General features: G+C 36.0%; 3 protein-coding genes across 3 annotated transcripts; 1 reads left to right on the top strand and 2 right to left on the bottom strand.

The window, feature by feature from the left end:
- Positions 1 to 9,079: 9,079 nt before the first annotated feature.
- On the top strand, positions 9,080 to 9,649 carry LOC112036432 (uncharacterized). Its single transcript, XM_024069226.1, has one exon. The coding sequence runs from the start codon at positions 9,080 to 9,082 to the stop codon at positions 9,647 to 9,649; it is 570 nt and encodes a 189-aa protein (XP_023924994.1).
- Positions 9,650 to 11,168: 1,519 nt separating this feature from the next.
- On the bottom strand, positions 11,169 to 13,013 carry LOC136067532 (G-type lectin S-receptor-like serine/threonine-protein kinase LECRK4). The gene has a single exon (XM_065773556.1). It carries the CDS (start codon positions 13,011 to 13,013, stop codon positions 11,169 to 11,171), a length of 1,845 nt encoding a protein of 614 aa, XP_065629628.1.
- A 4,739-nt stretch (positions 13,014 to 17,752) lies between these two features.
- Positions 17,753 to 24,652, bottom strand: LOC112036428 (G-type lectin S-receptor-like serine/threonine-protein kinase LECRK2). Its single transcript, XM_024069223.2, has 3 exons — positions 24,628 to 24,652; positions 21,714 to 22,415; positions 17,753 to 19,435 (listed from the first exon to the last, which is right to left on the bottom strand). The coding sequence occupies exons 1-3, from the start codon at positions 24,650 to 24,652 to the stop codon at positions 17,865 to 17,867; spliced, it is 2,298 nt and encodes a 765-aa protein (XP_023924991.2). The 3' UTR covers positions 17,753 to 17,864.
- Between the last annotated feature and the right edge of the window lie 1,320 nt (positions 24,653 to 25,972).

The following is a 25,972-nucleotide window of genomic DNA, read 5'->3' as shown; positions in this document are numbered from 1 at the left end:
GATGCCATATCACAAAATATTTAATCCATGTGTGCCAATAACTCTTTGCCATATGTCTAAAATTTTACAGAAATATCTTTGAAAGATTAGGTCCCATCATAATTTTAAAACTGATGTAGAACAGACAGCACATGTCTTCTTGGAGCAGCAAGGGCGCAGGAAGTTACAACGCAAGATTAAAGGAGGGTGTCAGTAGGGGCCATCAGAGGTAACAGTGTTGGAATTGCATGAAATTTGGTAGGTTGAAGGGAAACGGCGTTCTGATCCAGATTCATGGTCATGAACGTCGCCAAATTTTAGGTAAATTCCTTCGTTAGGGCCCCGAAAACAATGTTTTTGCTATTTATAGTAATATTTGTTTTTCCTTAATAACTTTTAGTTTAAAAGTCAGAAGAAGGTCCCGTCTGTTTTGGGACGACTCTTAAGCTCAGTAGTTTACGATTCTACGTTTAACTCAATTTTGCCATTTTTGGTAAAATTCAGTAATTTTGTCACCTAATCGCTTAATTAGTGCGAATTAGGGTTTTAAACGTTTTTGCTCAGTATTTATATGTTTTGTAGCCGTCAAAGGCAAAACAGACTATTATCAATAAACACAGACTTTTGTCAAATTTTCTTCTGGTGGATTCCAGTTTTATCTCCTTGTGGATTCAGGGAAACCCCTCGTGGATTCGAGGTTTACTACCAGAAACTAACAGTTTAGTTTCTGTTCCATCAAGAGAGCATCGTGTGTGTTTCTCTTTAGGCTTCCGCGACATCAAAAACTTTATATAAAATATACATTTTTTAGATGTGGCCCTCTAATTATTTAAAGGGTAAACTATATATTTGGTCCTTAAGCTTTATACTATATGTCAATTTGGTCCTTAACTTTTCAAATATATCAATTTGGTCCTTAAAATTTTGGTATAGTGTCAAAATAGTCTCTGTCGTTAAGTGCTGGATGGAAAATGTTGATGTGGCTAACGATAAAATTAAAATATTTATTTTATGCCATATAGATTTCCACATAAGTTACCACATGGAATTAAATTTTTTTTTTTTTTTATCTCACTCTAACTCTCTCTCTCCGTCTTTGATATATCACTCTCTCTATGCTCTGCCTCCATGACCGAATCTCAACGCTAAGCAAATACAAAAAATTACCCATTCTTAGTCCAAATCTATTTTGATGGAGCTCCTTTGTCTCATACCATGTAACTTGACTCCTTCAAAGCTCCAATGATCGAACTCCATGAAAGAAGTCGATACAATACAATCTTCTCACGCTGTAGATCTGTAATGTGTATCCTTATATATATATATATATATATATTTAAAAAAAAAAAAAAAAAAAAAAAAAAAACCTCTTCATTTCTATAATGTCGAATGGAAAAATGAAACAAGGGATAGTATTGGGAAACTTAATTTTAGAAGATAGAAATACAATAGAAGTTAAATACCCTGACCTTCACAAAAATAATTTGTTTTTAATTTGCAAAGCTAAGCTGAAAATTCCTAAACCTTTATACCAAAACAAACATCTCAATCAGATCACATAGAGCACTTACCCATGTCGATACCCATTTACAAATCAACTTAGAATTGGAAACATTCAAACCCATGAATCTATTTTGAAAAACAACCCAAAATCCAAATCAAATCATACCATCTATATGGCTTGCAAAAATGAACAGTACTCACAAATGCAAAGGGCTTCATCCACTCGAAACATAACCATCTAAAATCAGAAAACCCATCTCCTTTAGATTCCCCTTAGGCATAGTTCAAAGACAGATAGAGGCTTAGAGCTTCGATCTTGGTAGATTGATGAGAGAGAGTGAGTAAGAGTGAGAGAGCGGAAGGTTACAAATTAAAAGAGGGTTTGGGTTTGGATTTGGCAACCACTACCGTGATGGTGGTGGCAAGTAGCAAAGAATAGCAGTGGCATTGAAGGAACTCAAAGAGTGAGCTTTGGTCATGCCGTCATGGAGGTTGAGCATAGAAGAGAGAGAGAGAGAGTCTGAATTATATCAAAGAGACAAAGAGAGTAAGAGGCGGTGAATTAGAAAATCGTTGATTTTTTTATTTATTAATGCCACATGGAATCATATGTGGAAGTGGCCGGGGCATAAAAAATAATATTTTAATTTTACTTTTAGCCACGTCAGTATTTTCCATCTAGCACTTAACGACAGGGACTATTTTGACACAACACCAAAAGGTTTGGGACCAAATTGACATATTTGAAATATTAAGGACCAAATTGATATTTAGTGTAAAGGTTAGGAACCAAATATGAAGTTTACCCTTATTTAAATCCTATATTTTTAAATTAGATTGTAATTATTTGATTATAATATTGTTCGAATTGAAATTGATTATAATAACTATTAAATCATTAATTTGTTTTGAATAATTAATGTTGGTGATCACAATTCAGCTCCCTATAATGAAACTAAAAACAAGACTGCGGGTGGGCAAAATGTTGAATGTCATAAAACACTTGATTTATGGTTTGACAAGCGGCACAAGTCACTGTCCAACAAGTGGTATTAGAGCCAAGGTCAAGAGTTTGTGTCGTAGGAGCGTTGCCGTAAAGAGGGAATTGTTGGGCACAATTTAGTTGCCTATGACTGCTCTTAGAGCAAACATGTAGTATGTGATGTTGAATACCATAAATACTTGAGTGTGTCTTCCTCATCACCAATTAGTTTTAAGGTGGGATGATATAGCAAGTGGAGTGATATAGCATACAGTCCAACAAATAAATAAATCATCTGTTACAATGGGAAGGAGGAAAGTAGGACACCTTTCCGACCAAACTTGTTGGAATCGCGTGAAAATTGGTGAACAAGTGGCAATCATCGCAAGGATCAAAACATGTTGCCTTTTTGGCCACAATCAACACTCCATTTCGGGCAAATTCCTTTGTTTAGATCCTCTATTAATTGTTTTTGCTATTTATAATAATTTATATTATAACTTTTACTTTAAAAGTCAAAATAATGTCTCATTTGGGACGTCTCCTAGAGATCTTACTCTTAGGATTTGATTTTACGATCTTCTCAATTATGCTTTCTTTTTTTCTTTTTCTTTTTTTTTTTTTTTTTTGGTAATTTTTCCTATTTTCTAGCTTTATTTCATGCCTAAAGCAAATTAAGCTTTTAGGTGTTTTCTAGCTGCCTAAATTAGGAATGCATTTTGTAGACCCGGGGTTTCAACTTTCAAGTTAATAAAATTTTTCAGAGACTTTACTCCTTTATTTTCCTTTATTTTTTGGTGGATTCAAGGAGATCTCCTTTATTATCTTGAGACAAAGGTGTTTGATTTCTTGTGGCTTTTCAACTAGCAGCAACAATAAAAGTTTCCTTTGTTTTCTCCAAGATTATAATGCATCCCACACGCTTACTAAGGGGGTGTTTGGATTTTGAGTTTCATAACTCATAACTCAAAAATGGTGGGACCTATGACTGAGAAGTTTGTTTGGATTTTCATAACTCTGTTTCTAGTTTTATTTCCATCACTCAATTCTCTGATTTTTGAGTGATGAGTTATGGAAACTAAAAACACATTTTAGCTGTTTTTAGTTTCCATAACTCTATTTTCAATGACATTTTCATAATTAAAACTACAACTGGGTCCCATGGTCAAAGCAATATACTGACTTTTCTCTCTCCCTCTGCCTCTCCCTCTTCCTTGAATGAAGACACGCTCTGCCTCTCCCTCTCTCACCTCACTCTCACTGATCAACTCTCTCACATTTCATCATATCAACTCATTCTCACCGACCCACGCCGCCAACTCAAGCCCCATCGCCGATCTAGTTTTATTCCTCGCAATGACACAAAAACTCAATCTAAACGAAACAAGGTATAGAAGAGATTTCAGAAATTGAAATCTAAGAAGCTTCTCTCAGTTCCAACAATGGTGGAAGATCTGGCGTTAGACACGACGATCAGAGACTGGGTCCTGATCCCTCTCTCCGTGGTCATGGTCCTCATCAGATCACCTCACTCTCACCCCTCTCTTTTTCTGCCGTGGAAGTGATTGTGGGTGTGGGTCGCCGATCTGTTCTTTTTTTTTTTCTGGGTTTTTCTGCCGTGATAGTGATTGTGGGTGTGGGTCGCTGATCTGTTCTTTGGTTTTTTAGTTGAGCTTGAGGCAATATTTGGTGATCGCTAATCTGTTCTTTGGGTTTTTTTTTTTTTTTTTTTTTGTTTTTTTTTTTTCGTTTTCTTTTTCTTTTAAAAGTTTTGGTGTTTTAAGTTTTTATTTAAATCCTAATAAATTCTTAACATAAATACGTGCTGGAATTTATTTTTTATTGTTTTAAAATGCCTCATTAGTTTGTAAGGATGCCATATCACAAAATATTTAATCCATGTGTGCCAATAACTCTTTGCCATATGTCTATAATTTTAAAGAAATATCTTTGAAAGATTAGGTCCCATTATAATTTTAAAACTTTATATAAAATATACATTTTTTAGATGTGGCCCTCTAATTATTTAAATGGTAAACTATATATTTGGTCCTTAAACTTTATACTATATGTCAATTTGGTCCTTAACCTTTCAAATATATTAATTTGGTCCTTAAAATTTTGGTATTGTGTCAAAATGGTCTCTGTCATTAAGTGCTGGATGGAAAATGTTGATGTGGCTAACGATAAAATTAAAATATTTATTTTATGCCATATAGATTTCCGCATAAGTTACCACATGGAATTAATTTTTTTTTTTAAATAAAAGTTTTTTTTTCTATCTCACTCTAACTCTCTCTCTCCGTCTTTGATATATCACTCTCTCTATGCTCTGCCTCCATGACCAAATCTCAAGGCTAAGCAAATACAAAAAATACCCATTCTTAGTCCAAATCTATTTTGATGGAGCTCCTTTGTCTCATACCATGTAACTTGGCTCCTTCAAAGCTCCAATGATCAAACTCCATGAAAGAAGTCGATACAATACAATCTTCTCACGCTGTAGGTGTGTAATGTGTATCCTTATATATATATATATATATAAACTCTTCATTTCTATAATGTCAAATGGAAAAATGAAACAAGGGATAGTATTGGGAAACTTAATTTTAGAAGATAGAAATACAATAGAAGTTAAATACCTTGACCTTCACAAAAATAATTTGTTTTTAATTTGCAAAGCTAAGCTGAAAATTCCTAAACCTTTATACCAAAACAAACATCTCAATCAGATCACATAGAGCACTTACCCATGTCGATACCCATTTACAAATCAACTTAGAATTGGAAACATTCAAACCCATGAATCTATTCTGAAAAACAACCCAAAATCCAAATCAAATCATACCATCTATATGGCTTGCAAAAATGAACAGTACTCACAAATGCAAAGGGCTTCATCCACTCGAAACATAACCATCTAAAATCAGAAAACCCATCTCCTTTAGATTCCCCTTAGGCATAGTTCAAAGACAGATAGAGGCTTAGAGCTTTGATCTTGGTAGATTGATGAGAGAGAGTGAGTAAGAGTGAGAGAGCGGAAGGTTACAAAAGAGGGTTTGGGTTTGGATTTGGCAACCACTACCGTGATGGTGGTGGCAAGTAGTAGAGAATAGCAGTGGCATTGAAGGAACTCAAAGAGTGAGCTTCGGTCATGCCGTCATGGAGGTTGAGCATAGAAGAGAGAGAGAGAGAGAGAGAGAGTTTGAATTATATCAAAGAGACAAAGAGAGTAAGAGGCAGTGAATTAGAAAATCGTTGATTTTTTTTATTTATTAATGCCACATGGAATCATATGTGGAAGTGGCCGGGGCATAAAAAATAATATTTTAATTTTACTTTTAGCCACGTCAGTATTTTCCATCTAGCACTTAACGACAGGGACTATTTTGACACAACACCAAAAGGTTTGGGACCAAATTGACATATTTGAATTATTAAGGACCAAATTGATATTTAGTGTAAAGGTTAGGAACCAAATATGAATTTTACCCTTATTTAAATCCTATATTTTTAAATTAGATTGTAATTATTTTATTATTATATTGTTCAAATTGAAATTGATTATAATAACTATTAAATCATTAATTTGTTTTGAATAATTGATGTTGGTGATCACAATTCAGCTCCCTATAATGAAACTAAAAACAAGGCTGCGGGTGGGCAAAATGTTGAATGTCATAAAACACTTGATTTATGGTTTGACAAGCGGCACAAGTCACTGTCCAACAAGTGGTATTAGAGCCAAGGTCAAGAGTTAGAGTCGTAGGAGCGTTGCCGTAAAGAGGGAATTGTTGGGCACAATTTAGTTGCCTATGACTGCTCTTAGAACAAACATGTAGTATGTGATGTTGAATACCATAAATACTTGAGTGTGTCTTCCTCATCACCAATTAGTTTTAAGGTGGGGTGATATAGCAAGTGGAGTGATATAGCATACAGTCCAACAAATAAATAAATCATCTGTTACAATGGGAAGGACGAAAGTAGGACACCTTTCCGACCAAACTTGTTGGAATCGCGTGAAAATTGGTGAACAAGTGGCAATCATCGCAAGGATCAAAACATGTTGCCTTTTTGGCCACAACCAACACTCCATTTCTGGCAAATTCCTTTGTTTAGATCCTCTATTAATTGTTTTTGCTATTTATAGTAATTTATATTATAACTTTTACTTTAAAAGTCAAAATAATATCTCATTTGGGACGCCTCCTAGAGATCTTACTCTTAGGATTTGATTTTACAATCTTCTCAATTATGCTTTCTTTCTTTCTTTTTTTTCCTTTTTTTTTTTTTTTTTTTTTCAAGCTCAACTAAAATACCAAAGAACAAATCAACGACCCACACCACAATCACTTCCATGCAGAAAAAGAGAGGGGTGAGAGTGAGTGATCTGATGAGACCATGACCACGGAGAGAGGATCAGGACCCAGTCTATGATTGTCGTGTCTAACACCAGATCTCCACCATTGTTGGAACTGAGAGAAGCTTTTTAGATTTCAATTTTTGAAATCTCTTCCATACCTCATTCATTTAGATGAGTTTTTGTGTCATTGCAAGGAATAAAACTCGATTGGCGATGGGCTTGAGTCGGCGCTTGGGTCAACGAGAATGAGTTGATCTGATGAAATGTGAGAGAGTTGATCAGTGAGAGTGAGTGAGAGAGGGAGAGGTAGAGCGTGTCTTCATTCAAGAAGAGGAGAGGCAGAAGGAGAGAGAAAAGTCAGTATATTGCTTTGACCATGGGACCCAGTTGTAGTTTTAATTATGAAAATGCCATTGAAAACAGAGTTATGGAAACTGAAAACAGTTAAAATGTGTTTTCAGTTTCCATAACTCATCACTCAAAAATCAGAGAATTGAGTGATGGAAAATAAAACTGGAAAACAGTGTTATGAAAATCCAAACAGACTTCTCAACCATGGGTCCCACCATTTTTAATTTATAAGTTATGGAAACTCAAAATCCAAAACCCTCTTAGTAAAGCGTGGGTGTATTATAATCTTAGAGAAACAAAGGAAACTAATATTGTTGCCGCTATTGAAAAGCCACAAGAAATCAAACACCTTTGTCTCAAGATAATAAAGGAGATCTCCTTGAATCCACCAAANGTTCTTTGGTATTTTAGTTGAGCTTGAGGCAATATTTGGTGATCGTTGATCTGTTCTTTGGGTTTTTTTTTTTTTTTTTTACTTTTTTTTTTTGGATGCTCAATAGGAGGCCAGAGGCTGAGTTGATGATGGTAGTTGTGTGGGTTCGTTGCATTTGTGAGTGAGATAACAAACTGATGGGTGGGTAGGCTAACAATTTTGCTCTAACCAAGTTACAGGCATGAGTCCCACAAATAGTGAAAAAATATTGATTGATGATAAGTTGAGTGATGGTGCCAAACTAGGTTCGTGTAGAGTGATGGGGTATTTTAAGTGATAAGTGATGAGTGATGAGTAATAAAAATTGAGTGAGAAGTGATGAGTGATAAAAAAAAAAAATCCAAACAAGGAATCTCTAGACCTAGATCAATGCAGTGCAACATTCAACTTGACAAAAGATGGCGTAGGGAGTGTCTAGTGTTGTGCATGGGGCTTATACTTTCATCTTCGAGTGTAGATTAATCACAATTCAAAATGATGGACAGAATTATCATTTTGAAAATGGAATAAACTTTTGTAGGCGGCTTTGTTAAAAGTTTTTAGGTCCCTACAAAATCACCCTAAGTCCCTGTTCTATAGGGTCTTTAAGGCAAAGTATTTCCCGGATTGCAATTTTGCCCAGGCCTTACTATGCCGAAACCCCTCCTTTGCTTGGAGAAGCATTATGTCAGCCCAGGAGGTAGTGCAGAAGGGTATGAAATGGCGTGTTGGGAACGGAGAGAGCATCCTCCTATGGTCGGACAAGTGGTTACCTCCTCCAGCCTCACAAAAAATCTTGTCTCCCACGGACCACACCTTGCCATATGATGCTAGAGTTAGTGCCCTCATTGACCTAGAGAAAAAGGAGTGGAATGCGCAACTGGTCAGACAGGTGCTAAAGGCTAAGGAGGCAGATTTGGTTCTTGGAATACCCCTAAGCTTGCATCTGCCTCAGGATCGCTGTATATGGGGTAGCAACCCAAATGGTAAATTTACAGTAAGAAGCGCCTACAAAAGTCTAATGGAGGGTCCTGACAGGGGTAGTGTGGGGGAGTGCTCGGATGGATCAGTGATGAAGCAAATATGGCGGTCCATTTAGGGGATGAACACGCCAAACAAAGTCAGAAGTTTTGCTTGGAAGGCTTGCCGAGGCATTCTAGCAACCAAAGAAAATCTGAAAAGGAGACACATCATAGCTGATGACCTATGTGAAAGTTGTGGTAAGGAAATAGAAAACTACAGCCACCTGTTTTGGTTCTGTGATAAGGCTGCTGAGGTATGGAGTCATAGCAAACTAGCCCTTCCTTTCCAACCCGGGGTTGGGTGGAGTTTCATTGATGTGATATGGCAGATTATTAGGCGTGTCCCCACAAAATTTGATTTGTTGGCAAAAACTGTGACAGTGTGTTGGGAAATCTAAAAAAATAGGAATGTGCTCAGGCATGGTGGCACAAGAAAACCGGGTAATGTACTTGTGCAAAATGCGATGGCACTGGTTGAGGAATATCGGTCTACAAATGTTGTGCATTATCCCAGTAATACCTCTGAAGCAATCAAGTGGCACCCTCCTGAGAATCCTAGATACAAGTTGAATCTAGATGGGGCTGTGTTCTCAGTACAGAAAGCAGCAGGGATGGGCGTGTTGGTGAGCGACTCTGAAGGTAGAGTGATGGTAGCTATGAGCAGAAGATTTCCGGCACCCCTGGCAACTTTGGAGATTGAAGCAAAAACTATGGAGGCAGCTACAGTCTTTGCTTGGGAAATGGGCTTCAGAGAAGTGATTTTTGAGACGGATTCGTTGATTCTTTACCGATCTCTACTAGGTACATCCGATCCTCCCTCATCCATTGAGACCGTCATTTCTAGTATTTTATCTTTTGTTCAATCTTTTAGTTTTTTTAGTTTCTCTCATGTAAAAAGGCATGGCATTAGGCCAGCCCATATTTTAGCGCAATTTGCGAATCAGATTGATGACTGTCAAGTTTGGTTGGAGGAAACTCCAAGCCTCATTGAGTCCGCATGTCCTCAAGATGTACCCAGTTCTATTTCTGATTAATGAGATTTGAAATGTCTTTCCATCAAAAAAAGAAAATGGAATAAACTCTGTAGACCAAAATGAAAAATATCAAATTTAATTAAATCAAATAAAAATAACCTAAAGATCAAAAGTGTAATTTTATCCCCTTTTCTTTTCCTTCTAGTCAGAGTTCGCACCATTGGAGAAAAAACATGACTCCACCACTTCTTGCATTTAATATAATTGCCAGCAAATGTCGTTCTAGTCAAAGTTTTGTTTTGTTTTGTTTTTTTTTTTTTTTTTTTTTTTTTTTTTTTTTTGTCGTTTGTTTTTTTTTTTTTTTTTTGTAAACAAGAATTAATATAGACTAAGAAATACTGCCAATAGCAGCAACATTACAACGTCTGGGGCGAAAAACGCCATTACATCATTATGCAGCAGCTGCATTAACACAGGGGGAGGGAAACAAAAACAGGGATAACACAGCAGAAGCCAGCCCCAATTAGCTAAGGCATCGGCACAAAAATGCTTCCGGAAGCAATGGACACTTTAACCTGAGGCAGACGCAGCAACAACACCTGCAATCATCAACAAGACCAGACAAGTCTCCATTAGAAATGACATTGCTAGAAATTAAGAGATTGCTGCGTTGCATCAAGCTCTATATCCACAGCAAGACAACCCCTATCGACACACAGCCCAATCCTTCCCGTAAGGCCCACAATTCCGCAGCAATACTAGAGCTAACACTAATTGTTTTTGCAAATCCCACAACCAATTGACCCGAGCTGTCTCGAAGTAATCCACCACAACCAGCCTTCCATTGAGATGTCAAAAGCACCATCAGTATTAAGTTTAAGCCAACCCTCTTCTGTTTCGCCATTTTACCCACCACACCGCCTCTCTTTACCCAAGGTAGGCTCCAAAAACAATACAACAATTCACGAGTTTGCATTTCAACCACCTGAACCAGATTTTGGTTTATAGGTTGCTGTTGAAGGCCAACCTATTCGTTGAAGCACAAGTTCCACAAACCAAGCAGAAAATATTGCTCCAAACATAATCCTTACCAGGTGCCTTAGAGGAATCTAAAGCATTCTTTTTAATCCAAGACTCAAGATCATCAGTGAATGAAGTTTTGAGACTGTCAGGGCAGCTAGAGAGCTCCCAAAAGTTTTTGCTGTCGCAATCTCTCAGTACATGAGAAATGCTCTCCACCTCTCTGTGCAACTATCACAGCCACCCAAACCACCAATACCTCGATGAGTCAGAATGGCTTTGACAGGTAGGCTCAAATGAAGGCACTTCCAAAGGAACATTTTAATTTTTGGCAAAATCTGAAGCTTCCAAATCCATTTGCCATGAAAATCCGGTGCCTCAAGGTTCTCTTCAATTGCCAACAAATAAGCATTTCTCGGGTCAAACTCACCATTTAAACTAGAAATCCAACTTCTATGATCCTCCCTCAAAGCATATCTCCTGAGAGGGGTAGCTCTCACAGCTTGCAAAATGTTCTCAGGGAAAACAAAGGAGATATTAGCTAAATCCCAGCCATTGTTCATAATACATCCTTTATATACACCTCGTTCTCTCCTAGTTCAAAGGCCNCTCTACTTTCCCAGCTGGGTCTTCTCCCTTCCCCAAACAAGAAGTTAGATAAAGTCCCATTCTTCATTAGCTCATAAACCAAAAGCCGGTGACTTTTCTCGTTACAATAACCCAACAACCGCACAAGATTCTTGTGATGTGTCAAACCAATTACTTGTACTTCTGTCAAGAATTCCTTTTCACCTCTTTCAATCACTTTCTCCAACTTTTTAACAGCAACCTCAACCGCTTCATCTTCTAAGGTTAAAACCCCACTGTAGACAGTACCAAATGCTCCTTGGCCTAGCATATTCTGGAATCCATTTGTTGCTTCTTGCAAATCTTGGAATGAATATGCCTTCAAGTTTAGCTCCACTGGCTTTCTTTTTGGAGGGGGCGGAAGTTGAACACGCATATAACGCTGAGCCAAAGGGTGATGATAAATAGCAATGGCTACAAATAGCACTGCAAATATTGAACATGACAGAAAGCTTGCTAGCAGAACAGCACAGGAAGAGGACTCCTTTTTATCTTTGGGGTCGAAATCGTGATTCTCCACTGGAACTTTTATAAACACCACCATATTATTAGTGGTTGGGTTGCTTCTGCTATTCACCAAAGGCATTCTTTTCTTGTAACAAACATTATTACCGCTGTTAAAAACAGCAGCCACACAAAAACAATCATCCATCACTTCCTTCTTGCAGTTATCCGCGTCTGTTTGTTGAATTCTAGCTAAATCTGCAAATTCATGATTTGGGTTATCAGCATCATTGAGTGTTTGAATGGTGAAATTCGAAGCCGAAGAATTTGGTGCACAAAAATCCATCACTACATTTGGATAACACCCTTTGGAAGGAGTGTTTGGATCCAAAGGGGAATAACCAGGCAAGCATGTGCAATTGGCTATTTTACCATCTGGTGTACTGCAAAAGCCATAAACCCCACAAATATTATCCACAGTGCAAGGCTTAGTAATAGCCTCCCACACAACATCCCATTTGCTAGCTCCATTTCTTTTAGAAGAGACTAACTGCTGGAAATTTCCTTTGTCATTGATAGTTGCTTTGTGGTAGTAATCTTCAATAGGAGTGGGCACTTTGCTTGTCATTTTGTATGCCATTGAATTTTTTTCTACATAAATAGCATACATGAAAGCTGTGGTCTTGCTGAAAACTAGGCTTACATTGCCATTGTTATCAGTAGAACTGAACCAGTAGGCCGGACCACTAAAACGAAACGCAGATAACAAAATATTCCCATCAAGTTGCTGAATCTCCAACTGATATTGACCAGTGGAGTAGTCAACTGTGCCATTGGCATTGGAGTGCAGCTTCTGGCCCATCACCAAAGTTTGGCCTAATAAAATGGTGTCTGTTGGGGAATCAAAACTCTGCCAAATGATTCCAGAGGAAGAGTTTCGCAATACAAAATTGCCATCATCTTGCATTGAAGCTGATTTTGTAGACGTGTGATTGCATATGAAAAGTTGAGTCCCATTTGTGTGTGTGAGTACAAGTTGGCCATTGAGTAATAACTTGATGGTTGATCCTTTACCAGCTGGATCGTCACGATTTGCTGACCAAACCAGAGTTTTCTCTGAGATTTTATCAAACCAAATACCAACAAGGTACTGATTGGTGACAAGAGGGTAGAACCCAAAAGAAAAATCACCAGAGGGTGATTTCCATGAAGAATCGGATCCCGCAGTGATGCTAGAACCCAGGTTTGTTGTGCCGTTCTGTATCTGAGCGCTGGAGCAAAGTAAGGAGAGAATGAATGAAAATGACCAAAGCAGAATTCTAGTAACAGCCATTGGTACTAAACAAGAGAGATCATGAGAAAGGATGTGAAATGTTGGAAACTAGTGAAAATGCAAAAATTATGTGCATCTATTCAATATATGTTTACAACGACAAAAAGTATTTTGGGACATGATTAAAAAACAAAAAAGAATGGTATAAGATTAAAGGCTAGTATAGTAGTATGCATTACACTCAAATTGGTAGATTATTTAAGCAACGTCAAAGACTGTTATCTTGCTTTATTTAGATTGCAGAATTGACCTGAGCAGCCACTGAGTTGGACTGGCATAAAGAATTAAAGATAGTTCTATTTGACAGCTACAAGCAGATAAAATATGGTGCAAAGTCAGATTTTTAATGCGCACTTATGACTTATTTTACTGAAAAAGACAACTCAACATTGACGTGTAAAGTGTATTGACCGTACCATAAGAGTCATGAATCATCAATTGCACTGTGAATAGTGGGCTTGATGATTCAAAAAGATTAATGCTTCTAGGAAATGCGGGACTAGTGCTGTGTGTTGAATACTATAACGAAGACCTGGTAAACGGTTGTATAATGTGGGTGACCACAGGTAATGGGTTAAGAATTTGATAGTTACGATGGTGGAATGAGGAATTTGAACATTCAACGTCTCATTGGAAACATAAGAAGACGCCTACTTGACGTCTCCATTGGATTAGTTTAGTTATATATTCTCTTACCTTTCCCCAATTTTTAAAAGGATGAACTGCATGGTAACATATGAAATTATGAATGAAGAACAAGTGCCAAATAAACACAAAATGTAACCTATTCAAGACGCATGAACGTTATTGAGAAACTTGAAAATACGTGAACATGTAAGAGGGTGCCAATTCACAATATAGATGTGATTTCTACATGATGCATGAGATCATTTCACAAATAGTCCTAAAAAATCACATTCTCGCATGTTACATTTAAGGAAAATACATGAACCTAATTCATATGAGACAAGGTTGTCATGAAAATATTGCTGTTATTGTTGCTGTATTGTTTGGACATGTAAGTAGTAGTTTTATTTGACAATTATATGGTATTGTAGTTTACGGAAGTTAGGCCAGAGGTGAGCCTAGTGGTGAGGATGGTCGCAACAGTGGGCAACTATGATTACATTATCGATTGGGAATTCAAGCTTATCAACTTGAGAATTATTTTTTGAAAAATATTACAGTCACCAATAAATCTCATAACAAATTTTATTGCTATTGAGGTAGTAAATTTTTACAACTGACATATTTTTTTTTTTTCCATCAATCACAATCTCTCACTGCAACAATTGTGAAATTTATTGTGAATTCAGACTTACTGCCTTTTTTTTTTTTTTTTCACCAAACCCAAAAAAATTTTGTACTAAATGAGGTGTTAGTATACTAACAAGCTCCTATGAATTAATGGTATGTCTTCCTACCTCACAAACTTAAGTAAAATGGTAACATCAATACTGATTTCTTTGTCTCTTACTATAAGCCCTTCTCAAATTATCTTAAACAGGTTGGAATATCTCAAGTTCTAGATGTGAAGGGTGTGACATATACTTGACGTGGATGGTGAAGCCAATTCCTTTGTCAAAAACAATTTGGAAACCATCAAAGTAACTAGCCATAGCTCGCTAAGAAAAAGTTATTGGATAGTTGCGAGTGAAACTGTCTAAACTGAATCTGATGCTCGAATTCAGTTTGGCTTGAAACAAGCTGAGCTAGTAGTTGTGAACCCTAATAAGAAAACAAATGTTCGGAACAATGTTGGTTATCGTCTAATTCCAAGATCAATTGCACACCCTTTCATGTCATGCGGTGATTATTTACAAATTCAGGGAGCCTTCACTAATAATCATGTGTGGGTTACATTGTATAACAAGTTTGAAAAATGGGTAGGAGGACTTTATATTGATCAGAGCCATGGAGATAATACCTTAGTAGTTTGGCACCTCAGGTAGTGTATGATGAATAAAAATCCTCTATACCACTTTTAAAGTTTGCCAGTTAGAACTCTACAAGATAGTTATTGTTGATTATGGTAATTGTGACCAATGCTTTCTAATGCACCTTTTTTTTTTTTTTTTTTTTCTACGACGAGTCACTTCTCTCCTTCTCTACTCAAATCCATTGATATCTCTCGTAGCAATCCCCTGCAACGTGAACTTCCAATCATCGATTTCAATATCCCCTCAAAAATTTGAATCCAATACACTTGATATCTAGAGAGCAGCAACTTTAGATTTACTAGTTCAAATAGTATTTGAGTAAACACTAGTAGTGACTTTAAGAGCAGTAGGCACAAAATTTTTTAGTTCTCAGAAGAGTAACTCTAAAGTGTTAGAAGAATGTGCATTATGGTTTACTTATAAAGTAGACCAAGTAGGAACAAAACCAAAATCACAAAGTGGGCTGGTGGGCTAAAAAGATGATTCTGCATATACACAATTCAATTTGTCAAACTTAAGTTTTGATTGGTCGAAAGTGTTAAACTCTGAATAACTTGAATAAATTGAAATCCTATTCTTGCACACTTTTTTTTTTTTTTTGACCAAAGGCGATAAATACTATTAGCTTGAGCACTTGTCTAAACATACCTATAGAGTCTAAAATTTATAACTAAACAAGTTTACGATCATGAGGTTGCCAACACAAAACTGAATATTTAAATCCTAATCTATATATATTAATAGGCAAAACTCAGAGAAAGTTCAATTAGAATTTGAAATTAGAATCCAATTTTGCTCCATGTGTCTAAATTTATGTGAGGACCACACCACAATTATCCACTTAAGTTTTTGCCATATATCCACTTAAGTTTTTTAAAATCTTTATGCCAAGTAAGTTAATGAGTGCAAAATACTAAGAATCTAATATTAATGAATTATAAAATTTATAAAATAAAATAAAAACCAATCACATATACTCAATAAAAATCACCACATAACAAAGATCACCACACATTCTATCTTATTAAAAATTAGAAGAAGAAAAAAATGATCATAAGAGTATAAAATTTAGGTAAGAATTTTAATATGACTAATTATGTTTATTTTAAAAATAATAATAATTTGACTAATTATTTATATTTTTATGATAAAAATTGTGTTTAATATTAAATGTATGTATAGTATGCATGTGTTACATACTAGTAATCCTAAAAGAATAATGAGTCCAAATAAAAGATGAAGCTTTAGATACCATTTTGGGCTATATTTTGTGTACAAGTTAATACGAGGGAGTACTAGTAATGAAATATTAAAATAACAGGACCTTAAGCTTGAAAGTAGATGGAAGATACAGATTGACTTCCATTAGTCTTGAGAAGGGGGGAAAAAATTATATATACATATATAGGGGACATGTAGCAGAAAATGGTTGGTGGAGCGTCAAATTCAGCATTTAGCGGAAGACAAAAGATTTGGATTCTTACTACTACTACTAATATTTGTTGTTTATCCCAAAAATGCAAAATTTAAAAGCTGTAACTATAAAAATACAGATCTTAACATCCTCTTTTTAAAAAACAATTACCAAGAAATTATCAAAATCTGATAGTTAATTTAGTGTCCAAGTTACATTTTCCAAGCATCAATGTAAACCATTTCCCATTCAAACTACATTGAGAACTTTTCAAACTGAATGAGTTTATGCAGAGTAAAAGAGGTAGTCACTAGCTTTGTCACGATGAGGGATATTCAGAATAAGTTCGTGACAATTAACTCAAAAACAAACCAAACAAGTACAAAAATAACACAGAGAAATTGGTACTAAAATTCCCACTCATCTTATCTCATTTTTATTCATACTACAAAAACAGGGGTACAAGGCTGGCTCATAATAAACCGGACCTAGAATACAAGAGAAAGCCAACAATCAACAAACTAATACTTTCGATAGTTTGAAACATAATCATACTTCCGCTTTCGCATCTATACTAGCATATACTTTATACTTCCGCTTTCGCATCTATACTAGCATATTCAACATTGCAAGTGTTTAATTTCATGCCTAAAGCAAATTAAGTTTTTAGGTGTTTCTAGCCGCCTTAGGAATGAGTTTTGTAGCCTGGGTTCTTTTATCTATTTAAAAGTATTGTAACCTTCATGGCAATTCAATTTTCAAGTAAATGAAATTTTTTGGAGACTTTACTCCTTTATTTCTGGTGGATTTCAGCCCTCCTTGTGAATTTAAGGGTTATTATCTTGAGACAAATGTGTTTGGTTTCTCGTGGCTTTCCAACTAACGGCAGCAAGTCTCCTATGTTATCTCTCAGATCAGAATGCATCCCACGCCTACTAAATTTCTAGACCTGGATCGAAGCAGTGCAACACTGAACCTGAGAAAAGATGGCGCAGGGAGTGTCTAGTGTTATGCGTGGGGCTACTTGTCTCATCTCTGAGTGTAGATTAATCACAATTCACAAAGATGGATAGAATTATCATTTTTAAAATGGAATAAACTCTGTCGACCAAAATGAAAAATATCAAATTTGATTAAATCAAATAAAAATAACCTGAAAACTTTAAAGATCAAAAGTGTAATTTTATCCCTTTTTCTTTTCCTTCTAGTCGGAGTTCGCACCACTGGAGGAAAATCACGACTCCACCACTTCTTGCATTTAATATAACTTGCAGCAAATGTCGTTCTAGTCAAAGTTCTGTTTTTTATTGTTTGGATGAAAGCATGGCTTATTACTTAAAATATTAGATAATAATGACATGGTTCTCTCTAAATAATCAGAGCTTCTTTAAGCAAAAGAAAGTACAAAAGTTTTATTAATCATGCTGCAAATTGAAGTAGTTCACAATCCAGCAAATCAAAACTAGAAACATAAACAGAAGACAATAAAAATTTCTATTAAAACATTTGCGCATCAAACAGAGGTGGAACATCAACTTCAACAGTTCCTTCTAACATCTGAACAACCTTCTTCATAGATGGACGTAGAGTTGGATTAGAACATGTGCACCATACTCCTACCAAAGCCATCCTCTCGAACCTCTTGTAATCACTCAAAAGTTCAGAATCATTAATCACAGTGGCTTCTAAGTTCGCAGCTCTGACACAGCTCAAAACCCAATCTGTTAGAATTGTGTACTCCACATCCATTAATTCATCAGCTGGATGTAATTCCATGTGCTTTCTACAATAGATAATCTCAAGCAACATGACCCCAAAGCTGTAAACATCCACCTTGGTAGTTACAGGTGCATTCTTGAGCCATTCTGGTGCGATATATCCCATTGTGCCTCTTACATTGGTGTTTGTGCGAGTTTGATCCTTCATCAGTAGCTTTGCTAGGCCAAAATCTGCTATCTTAGCTGTGAAATTGTTGTCAAGAAGAACATTCTGTGGCTTTATGTCGCAATGGATGATCTGGGTATCACACTCTTCATGCAAATATAACAAACCTCTTGCAATCCCAAGAGCAATTTCAGCTCTACTTTCCCAGCTGGGTCTTCTCCCTTCCCCAAACAAGAAGTTAGATAAAGTCCCATTCTTCATTAGCTCATAAACCAAAAGCCGGTGACTTTTCTCGTTACAATAACCCAACAACCGCACAAGATTCTTGTGATGTGTCAAACCAATTACTTGTACTTCTGTCAAGAATTCCTTTTCACCTCTTTCAATCACTTTCTCCAACTTTTTAACAGCAACCTCAACCGCTTCATCTTCTAAGGTTAAAACCCCACTGTAGACAGTACCAAATGCTCCTTGGCCTAGCATATTCTGGAATCCATTTGTTGCTTCTTGCAAATCTTGGAATGAATATGCCTTCAAGTTTAGCTCCACTGGCTTTCTTTTTGGAGGGGGCGGAAGTTGAACACGCATATAACGCTGAGCCAAAGGGTGATGATAAATAGCAATGGCTACAAATAGCACTGCAAATATTGAACATGACAGAAAGCTTGCTAGCAGAACAGCACAGGATGAGGACTCCTTTTTATCTTTGGGGTCGAAATCGTGATTCTCCACTGGAACTTTTATAAACACCACCATATTATTAGTGGTAGGGTTGCTTCTGCTATTCACCAAAGGCATTCTTTTCTTGTAACAAACATTATTACCGCTGTTAAAAACAGCAGCCACACAAAAACAATCATCCATCACTTCCTTCTTGCAGTTATCCGCGTCTGTTTGTTGAATTCTAGCTAAATCTGCAAATTCATGATTTGGGTTATCAGCATCATTGAGTGTTTGAATGGTGAAATTCGAAGCCGAAGAATTTGGTGCACAAAAATCCATCACTACATTTGGATAACACCCTTTGGAAGGAGTGTTTGGATCCAAAGGGGAATAACCAGGCAAGCATGTGCAATTGGCTATTTTACCATCTGGTGTACTGCAAAAGCCATAAACCCCACAAATATTATCCACAGTGCAAGGCTTAGTAATAGCCTCCCACACAACATCCCATTTGCTAGATCCATTTCTTTTAAAAAAGGATAACTGCTGGAAATTTCCTTTGTCATTGATAGTTGCTTTGTGGTAGTAATCTTCAATAGGAGTGGGCACTTTGCTTGTCATTTTGTATGCCATTGAATTTTTTTCTACAAAAATAGCATACATGAAAGCTGTGGTCTTGCTGAAAACTAGGCTTACATTGCCATTGTTATCAGTAGCACTGAACCAGTAGGCCGGACCACTAAAACGAAACGCAGATAACAAAATATTCCCATCAAGTTGCTGAATCTCCAACTCATATTGACCAGTGGAGTAGTCAACTGTGCCATTGGCATTGGAGTGCAGCTTCTGGCCCATCACCAAAGTTTGGCCTAATAAAATGGTGTCTGTTGGGAAATCAAAACTCTGCCAAATGATTCCAGAGGAAGAGTTTCGCAATACAAAATTGCCATCATCTTGCATTGAAGCTGATTTTGTAGACGTGTGATTGCATATGAAAAGTTGAGTCCCATTTGTGTGTGTGAGTTGAAGCACTCTTATGAAAGACTAGTCTCACATTGGCTGCAAAGGTTTGTGTGGTCCAATAACCTGGGTCAGCAAAATGATAGGCAGAGAGCACCAAGTTTCCATCAAATTGCATTTCCAGCATGAAATCCCCGGTTGAGTAATTTGAATTTGAACTCCCTTTTGCATTGGAATAGAGCTTTTGGCTTTGGACTAGAACTTGCCCTGGTAAGAGTGTGTTTGTTGGCGAATCAAAGCTCTGCCAAACGATTCTTGAACTGCCATCTCTTAAGACAAAGTTACCATCATTTTGCATGGTGCCTAAACTTGTATCATATCCACTATATATTTGTAGAATACTGCCATTAGCGTATGCGATAATAAAATCTCCGGCAATAGTCAGTTTGATTTTTGATCCTTGTTCTGCTGGACTGTCACGGTTGGCTGACCAAACTAGTGTTTTCTCTGGAATTCCATCAAACCAAACCCCAACAAGGTAGAGGCCGTTTTGGAGAGCATAAAATCCAAATGCAAAATCACCATTGAGGGACAGCAAAGAATCGTTGGATCCAGCAGTGATGCCAGAATTTATGCTTGTGTTAGGAGATATCTGGCCATGTAAGCCATAGAAATTTGAAAATACTATTAGAACACAAGGAACAAAAATCCTTAGAGCCATTGTTAAGTGATGTGAGAATCCACATAAGATGAAATCATTTTATAAGGAGCTATATGTAAAATTCCTTGGCACTTTTGGTTTATTTTTGCAAAGTTTTACAGTAAGTCCAGTGACACCATAAATGTCACAACACTTTTCATAATTGTCAAACTAAGAGGTTGTTAAATAAACATTATATCAGTGATGGTACCATGTGAAGTGTTTTTACACTAATCACAATTTGTCTAAATTATTATTATTATTATTATAATTATTATTAATTCGATAATTGGAGAGAGGACTTGAAAGTTAAAACGTCTTAATTGATAATACCAAAAATTAATGTAGATTGAGATACAAGTTTGTTATTGTAAAATTTGTTGTGTTATCATTGTGGTAATTTGTATTAAAAAAGTCAGATTCTAGATTCTTTACTGATACATTTATGAAGTAACAGTGCAAGAGGTTACTTTGAACTGTGCACGTCTATCACGTCTCCAAGTTGAAGTGTCGCTGATTGAAAATTTGCAACCATCTATCTCGTTTTGACTTTGAGTATTTGAGATGTGCCAAACAAGCTGGTTGAAAATTTGCAACCATCCATCGCGTTTTGACTTACTCTTTGAGATGTGCCAAACAAGCTGACATTGAAAGTTGTGGATCTCCAATGCCCACCATGATTCAATAATGGAATCCTGTTTTGTCACTACGTTTCGTTGTGATTAGAAAACTTTGGACTATCCAAGAGTTGTTGGACTTGGTCCAAGGAATTCGAGTAGTAGTAGTAGGAGATTCAAGGCCAATGGTTCATTGCAATAATTGCAAGTCCTCTTTGAACTATCCTTGAGTTGGACTTGGTCCAAGAAATTCAATTAGTTGTAGGAAATTCAAGGCCAATGTTTTCCGATGGGTAATTGCATTGGCAAGTGTTCTTGTTGGTGAGCTCGACTATCATCAGAAATAAGATACCAAAATGTCGAGCAGAATAGATAGAATTTCATTATGATTAGATAGACAGTCATTTACTATCTCGTTGAATTGTTCTTCTTTGAACTTTCGACGATTTGTTTGTCCGTGGAATTCAATTAGGAGTAGGAAATTCAACGTCAATTTGGAAATTTCCTTTGTCATAGTTGCTTTGTGGTAGTAATCTTCAATAGGAGTGGGCACTTTGCTTGTCATTTTGTATGCCATTGAATTTTTTTCTACATAAATAGCATACATGAAAGCTGTGGTCTTGCTGAAAACTAGGCTTACATTGCCATTGTTATCAGTAGCACTGAACCAGTAAGCCGGACCACTAAAACGAAACGCAGATAACAAAATATTCCCATCAAGTTGCTGAATCTCCAACTGATATTGACCTGTGTAGTAGTCAACTGTGCCATTGGCATTGGAGTGCAGCTTCTGGCCCATCAACAAAGTTTGGCCTAATAAAATGGTGTCTGTTGGGAAATCAAAACTCTGCCAAATGATTCCAGAGGAAGAGTTTCGCAATACAAAATTGCCATCATCTTGCATTGAAGCTGATTTTGTAGACGTGTGATTGCATATGAAAAGTTGAGTCCCATTTGAATGTGTGAGTACAAGTTGGCCATTGAGTAATAACTTGATGGTTGATCCTTTAACAGCTGGATCGTCACGATTTGCTGACCAAACCAGAGTTTTCTCTGAGATTTTATCAAACCAAATACCAACAAGGTACAGATTGGTGACAAGAGGGTAGAACCCAAAAGCAAAATCACCAGAAGGTGATTTCCATGAAGAATCGGATCCCGCAGTGATGCCGAGCGCTTGAGCAAAGTAAGGCGAGAATGAATGAAAATGACCAAAGCAGAATTCTAGTAACAGCCATTGGTACTAAACAAGAGTGATCATTAGAAAGGATGTGAAAAGTTGGAAACTAGTGAAAATGCAGAAATTATGTGCATCTATTCAATATATGTTTACAACGGCAAAAAGTATTTTGGGACATGATTTAAAAACAAAAAAGAATAGTATAAGATTAAAGGCTAGTATAGTAGTATGCATTACACTCAAATTGCTAGCGTATTTAAGCAACGTCAAAGACTGTTATCTTGCTTTATTTAGATTGCAGAATTGACCTGAGCAGCCACTGAGTTGGATTGGCATAAAGAATTAAAGATAGGTCTATTTGACAGTTACAAGCAGATAAAAATATGGTGCAAAGTCAGATTTTTAATGCGCACTTATGACTTATTTTTCTGAAAAAGACAACTCAACATTGACGTGTGAAGTGTATTGACCGCACCATAAGAGTCATGAATCATCAATGGCACTGTGAATAGTGGGCTTGATGATTCAAAAAGATTAATGCTTCTAGGAAATGCGGGACTAGTGCTGTGTGTTGAATACTATAACGAAGACCTGGTAGACGGTTGTATAATGTGGGTGACCACAGGTAATGGATTGAGAATTAGATAGTTACGATGGTGGAATGAGGAATTTGAACATTCAACATCTCATTGGAAACATAAGAAGACGCCTACTTGACGTCTCCATTGGATTAGTTTAATTATATATTCTCTTACCTTTCCCCAATTTTTAAAAGGATGAACTGCATGGTAAAATATGAAATTATGAATGAAGAACAAGTGACAAAGTAAACACAAAATGTAACCTATTCAAGACGCATGAACGTTATTGAGAAGCTTGAAAATGCGCGAACATGTAAGAGAGTGCCAATTCACAATCTAGACGTGATTTCTACATGATGCATGAGATCATTTCACAAATAGTCCTAAAAAATCACATTCTCGCATGTTACATTTAAGGAAAATACATGAACCTAATTTTTATGAAACAAGGTTGTCGTAAAAATATTGTGAAATTTTATGTGCTTATAAACTTTCAAGCATTTTGGTCCACTTCGATTTAATTCCATCCACGTCAGTCCATTTGGTCATTTTTATGGATTGGTATTTTTTAAAAAAAACTATATGTAAAGGAAGGGTCTAAATATTTTCTGCTTTGACTTCTGATAGATTAAGATATTGAACTAATATGCAATTTTTCAATGTTCAATTTTAGATTTATGCAAAATAAAATTTGATTTTTTTAGGTTATTGAAGGTTGAATTTATTCAATCATGTGTTGGCTTTATTTCGTGCCAAATTTTCTTGTAATTTCAGCAATTAGATACCCTGTATTTAGGTGGGAATTATATAAGAGTTGTGTGTGTGAAAGTGTGAAGAAAACTCAAGTTGTGTGCATTCAAAGGAGTCTCGCAATTGGATCTCGTGACTGGCAAATCGCCAAAGAGCCACACGTGTGAAGCATGCAGGGAACTGAAGGGTCACGACAGCTGGAGCACTACAAGAAAAAAAGTACAGTCTGGTCAGGCAGTTAACTCGCAACTCAAACTCACAACTTGCTCCAGTCGTGAGGCCAAGTCGTCAGAATGCCCTATTTGGATGAAAACAACCCTTTCACATTCCTCACGTACCCTACTATAAATACCCTTATACCCACGAAATGTAGAGAGCTTTCAGAAAGAATTTTGAGAGAGAAACCCTGGAGAAAACCAAGATTGACTCATCCACAATCTTTGACATTTGATTCTCCAAATTACTCTATTCTCACCCTCTCCATTGACATATCCTTGAAAGGTACATTTGCCAAATCCTTATCTCACCATACTCATATTAGTGAGAAGGTATTTTGATGCTTGGGAAACAATTCGGAGATGACCAAATTACTTGGTTGATGCAATGGGCTTATTGCGGGATCCGGGAAGTTAAAGAAGACAAGGTTAGGCGTAACCCTGTTGGAGAAAGAAGCTTGGAGGGCTTAGGTGCATTAGGTAGATAAATTAGGCTTGGAGAGTCTTTTACTATTCATGTATCCCAACTTTATTTTTTAGTGGATCATTTGACCGCTTGGAGGGTAGCGGAGAGGTTTTTCGTCGAGTTCTTCGGTTTCCTCTTCGATAACACGTGTCGGTGTTATCTTTGTGTTTGCATCTCTCTTCCCTTACTTTTGCCTTTTAATTGCTGCTATGTTTGTAATTAATTACAGCTTAGAGTGTTTTACCAATCTGGATATAACTTATATTCATCGTTCCGCACATATATTGTTCGTATATAAGCTTGTGTTGGTATTGTTGAAATTTGGGGTTTAAATATTCATTAGTGTTTTACACGCTAATTGAACATTCGGTTATGTTATGCTTGATGGAGGGCTTAGGATGGCTTTGACCTCACAATATTGCTATAAATTTTCAAGTTAAATTTTATATCCGAAATTGCTACATATTAATGAATTAAAAAAAAAATTTACTCATGTGATTTTATATTAAACAACCATTGGTTTCTATATTTTCCATCATTCGAAATCATTCTACTTCTTTTTACTGTTTATTTTCACATTTTGTATGTAAATATAAATTGTTAAAATTGCAAATTAAATAATCCGTCATTTGATTGAACACACCATATATTTCTGTAAATATTGGTGTACTTGTTTATTTTAGCAACAAATATTGAAAATGGTGCTAAGCAATGTAATATAATGTTTCTGTTTTTCAATAGATACAAACAAATAACAATTGCTTTTAATATAAGAATTGTTTTTAAAAAAAATATGAAAATATATAATTTGTTCAGGTTGTGATGAATATCACCCAAAATTTCCTATGGTACTTCTTTTCAATTTACTAGTGAATATTTACAATAAAATTTACTAAATTTTTTATTGGTTGATGCAATTACTAATTGAACAAAGTTTAGTTACAAAACTGGCTGTAGCATAGCCTTACTCAATAAAATAAATATTACTACATATTTTGAAAATCTAACTATTGAATTATATGTTCTTTACACTCTTAATACATATGTCAAATTTTGTGTTGATCGAATATTATTTACTATATGATCTATAAGCTTATATTTTATACGTAATTTTAAACTACAAAAACTTGCAATTTAAACAATTTATTGATGACATAGCTATTAATCTTTAATTTTTTAGAAATTTTGCAAACTTGGAAGATATAAAAAGAAGATATAATCCAATGGTGGATTTGTCAAAATTTACATATTGAGTAAGGTTGCAGTTTAAAATTACAACCAATTTTGTAGCTAAATTTTGTTCTTACTAATTATTACTAGCTCTCTTTTTTCCTCTCTAACTTGTAATTGCACCTTTTGCAGATTCAAGCATTTTGGAAGTGTTAGTGAAATATTTTGTCATTTGAAAGTCGTGAAATTCGCAAAATTATTTGCTCAACTAAGTGCATGATTATTTTTAGATAAATATGATTTTGTATAAGTATGTACTAGTTTGTACATGTACTCATGGATTAATTAAGAAATTAGCATTTCTTGTTTGTGTACCCTCTATAGCTTAGTTTAGCACTGTCATGCATTACATTTGCATT

Source organism: Quercus suber, unplaced genomic scaffold, assembly GCF_002906115.3.
Source record: "Quercus suber isolate HL8 unplaced genomic scaffold, Cork oak 2.0 scaffold_76, whole genome shotgun sequence".
Lineage (NCBI taxonomy): Eukaryota > Viridiplantae > Streptophyta > Magnoliopsida > Fagales > Fagaceae > Quercus > Quercus suber.
Note: the sequence above shows the minus strand (reverse complement) of the source record. Positions and strands in the feature narration are given on the sequence as shown.